This window comes from Panthera leo, chromosome F2 (assembly GCF_018350215.1).
Source record: "Panthera leo isolate Ple1 chromosome F2, P.leo_Ple1_pat1.1, whole genome shotgun sequence".
NCBI classification, from domain to species: Eukaryota; Metazoa; Chordata; class Mammalia; order Carnivora; family Felidae; genus Panthera; species Panthera leo.
Window position 1 is genome coordinate 5,893,837 of NC_056695.1, and position 3,356 is coordinate 5,897,192.

The following is a 3,356-nucleotide window of genomic DNA, read 5'->3' on the forward strand; positions in this document are numbered from 1 at the left end:
TTAGGACGAACAACGATATACTGGGCCATGTTTCAACAAATACCAATGAATTGAAATCACATTGAGGATGTACACTGTCCACAGTGTAATTAAGCTAGAAATCAATAACTAAAAGAACTGGAAAATCTCCAAATATTTGAAAACTAAGCAACTACACACACACACACACACACACACACACACGCATACACATACATACATATATACACAGGTATACATACGTGTATATATGTGTATTATATATGTTTTATATATATATCATGTATAACCTTTTTTGTTTCACTTAACATTAGATGGTGTTTTCTCACATATTTTTAGCTCATGGACATAGCCTGAATTTCCTGTCATCTTCTTCACAAAGTGTGAAACTGCAGGGAGCTTAATTACACAGAGCCTAGTAAAAAGAGAAGGAGTGGGTAAATAAAGCGTTTGTATTCCTGCACCCAGAGATTCTTCCACCGGCCACTCCCAGCCTCCTCCTCAGTATCTTAGCCTCTCCTCTAAAAATGCCTCATAAGAGACCAAAAAATGCACTTTATTTGGACTTTTGCCTGCTTTTGTGGGAAGGAAACCTGTTTGAGGGAAGCAGGAGAGAATCCCGTGGTTTAATTTGCGGCTCTCCCAGAGGGAAGGTGGGGGAAGAGAACAGGAACTGGAGAGAACCAATACCGAGTTGATTTCATCCTGTCCTCAGAGGTGGGGTGCCTAGGGTGAGTTCTCCTTTCTGTAGGGACTCTGAGAGAGAGGGAGATCGCAGTCCAGATCTGCCTTTATTCGGCCTCGCTCGGCCACAGCGCTGTGAACGCAAGGGTGAGTTCTCTTCCCGGGAGAATCAGGAATGTGTGTTGGAGAATCAGGACAGTGTGTTGAACAACCGGCAACATTTTATGAAATACGCATTAAGAGTCGTGGTACACTGATACATGTGTATGCGTAACATATAGAGAGAGACTAAATAAAGTATCTCAAATCGTTGACCTTTATTTGCTATGAACGATCTTGTACCTGTGAAGGCCAGAGTATTAGAAAACGGGCGATTTGTATTTTAAAATTGCATTCACTTCTCCCTTCTGTGTCGCGATGCAGTACAAATGTAACTTAAAATTTAAAATTGCATTAGCTCCTTTGGGGTATGGGGTTTTAAAAAGTAGAATGGGAGCCAGAACCGCATTGCTCTTTTAAAATAGACCACTCACCGCCCTCCCCCACCCCCACCCCCCCCCCCCCCCGCTTTGTTTCTCTTTAATTCTTAGCAGGAGAGCTTTTCATTTATTAATGTAATTAATACGGAAGGGGAAAAAAAGGATTGCTGAGAAACGCGGCTCTCTACCCCACCGCCGGGGCGGGGGACGGTGGGGAGGCGGTCGGGTCAGCGGGGGCGCAGTCGCGGCTGCGCGGTCCCGGAGCTTGCAGGAGCGCGGGGGCTGCACCCGCGTAGACGCGCGCTGGCGCCCGGGGCCGAAGCCGGGAGGCGGACGCCGGGCGGGCTGGCGCCGCGGCAGTCGGCGGTCTCCCCACCTCCCCGCTCCGGGCAAAGGCGGCCCCTTCCCCGCTAGCTAGGTGACCTAGAGATCGCTACTGAGCTCACTCTTGGAGAGGACGCACGGAAGGTGGGAGACCCGCGTCGGCCAGGGGCGTCTTAAAGCGGAAGAGACAGGTTGGTGTTTTTCCTACGGAGGGTCAGGACTCGTTTCTCTGTCGCACTTTGTTCGAGGTGTTCAACTGGTTACGATAGGATTTCAACAGGTGGCGGAGAGAGGTCACGTGGGGGCAGGTTGGGGCCGCCGCGGCGCCTCTCCCCTCCCCTCGGCACCGCGCCTCTCGCTGTCGCCGCACGTCTGTCATCGTAACCCGACCTCTCGATTCCGTTTTGCAGCCCCAGAGTCCGCGGCGACCGCGGGGGAAGAGGACGGCGGGGAACGCGCCTCCGCGGGGGGGGGGGGGTGGAGCCACAGGAGTCGGAGCGCGGTCCGCGCGGACGCGGCCCCGGGGAAGCCGCAGAGCCCGGCGGGGCGGCCGTGGAGGAGACGGGGTCGCCGGCTCCCCTGCCCTCGCCGACATGCACAACGACACCTTCTCGGAGCCGGGGCCCGCCAACGCGTCGTGCCCGGGGCCCGCGCTGGGCTGCCCCAACGCGTCGAGCCTGCCGCCGCCGCTGCCGCCGCCGCTGGCCGTGGCCGTGCCCGTCGTCTACGCGGTGATCTGCGCGGTGGGGCTGGCTGGCAACTCCGCAGTGCTGTACGTGCTGCTGCGGGCGCCCCGCACGAAGACCGTCACCAACCTGTTCATCCTCAACCTGGCCATCGCCGACGAGCTCTTCACGCTCGTGCTGCCCGTCAACATCGCCGACTTCCTGCTGCAGCGGTGGCCCTTCGGGGAGCTCATGTGTAAGCTCATCGTGGCCATCGACCAGTACAACACGTTCTCCAGCCTCTACTTCCTCACGGTCATGAGCGCCGACCGCTACCTGGTGGTGCTGGCCACGGCCGAGTCGCGCCGGGTGGCCGGCCGCACGTACCGCGCGGCGCGCGCCGTGAGCCTGGCCGTGTGGGGGCTCGTGACGCTGGTCGTGCTGCCCTTCGCCGTCTTCGCCCGGCTCGACGACGAGCAGGGCCGGCGCCAGTGCGTGCTGGTCTTCCCGCAGCCCGAGGCCTTCTGGTGGCGGGCGAGCCGCCTCTACACGCTGGTGCTCGGCTTCGCCATCCCCGTGTCCGCCATCTGCGTCCTCTACGGCGTCCTGCTGTGCAGGCTGCGCGCCATGCGGCTGGACAGCCACGCCAAGGCCCTGGACCGCGCGAAGAAGCGGGTGACGCTCTTGGTGGTGGTGATCCTGGCCGTGTGCCTCCTCTGCTGGACGCCCTACCACCTGAGCACCGTGGTGGCGCTCACCACCGACCTCCCGCAGACGCCGCTCGTCATCGCGGCCTCCTACTTCATCACCAGCCTGAGCTACGCCAACAGCTGCCTCAACCCCTTCCTCTACGCCTTCCTGGACGACAGCTTCCGCAGGAGCCTCCGCCAGCTGCTGGCCTGCCGCGCTGCCGCCTGACCCCCGCCCCGCCCCGCTCCGCCCCGCTCCGCTCTGCGCGCGCCCTGCGCCCGGGTCCCGGCCGCGCCAGCCCCGGCGGGTGCGGAGGGAGCAGGCGCCCGCGGCGCTCGGAAACTTGCCGGAGACGCAGATTCCCTGAGGCTCCGGCTCAGACCTCGGGAATCCGACGCGCTAGGGCTGCGTCCGAATTTGAATTGGTGAAGCCCTCCCGAGGGCGGGAGCACACTGAGTAGAAGGACTGTTGCGGCCGAGGACGCACGCTCACTTCTCTCTAATGCCAAAGGACACCGAGTCGACCCCCCGAGTT

At 59.6% G+C, this 3,356-nt stretch overlaps 1 protein-coding gene across 1 annotated transcript; it reads left to right on the plus strand.

The window, feature by feature from the left end:
- Nucleotides 1-1,908: 1,908 nt before the first annotated feature.
- On the plus strand, nt 1,909-3,049 carry NPBWR1 (neuropeptides B and W receptor 1). Its single transcript, XM_042924108.1, has one exon. It carries the CDS (start codon nt 2,060-2,062, stop codon nt 3,047-3,049), a length of 990 nt encoding a protein of 329 aa, XP_042780042.1. The 5' UTR covers nt 1,909-2,059.
- The last annotated feature ends 307 nt before the right edge of the window (nt 3,050-3,356 follow it).

Coding starts and splice junctions, on each gene's coding strand:
- NPBWR1 (XM_042924108.1), top strand. CDS start 2,060: ATGCACAACGACACCTTCTCGGAGCCGGGGCCCGCCAACGCGTCGTGC.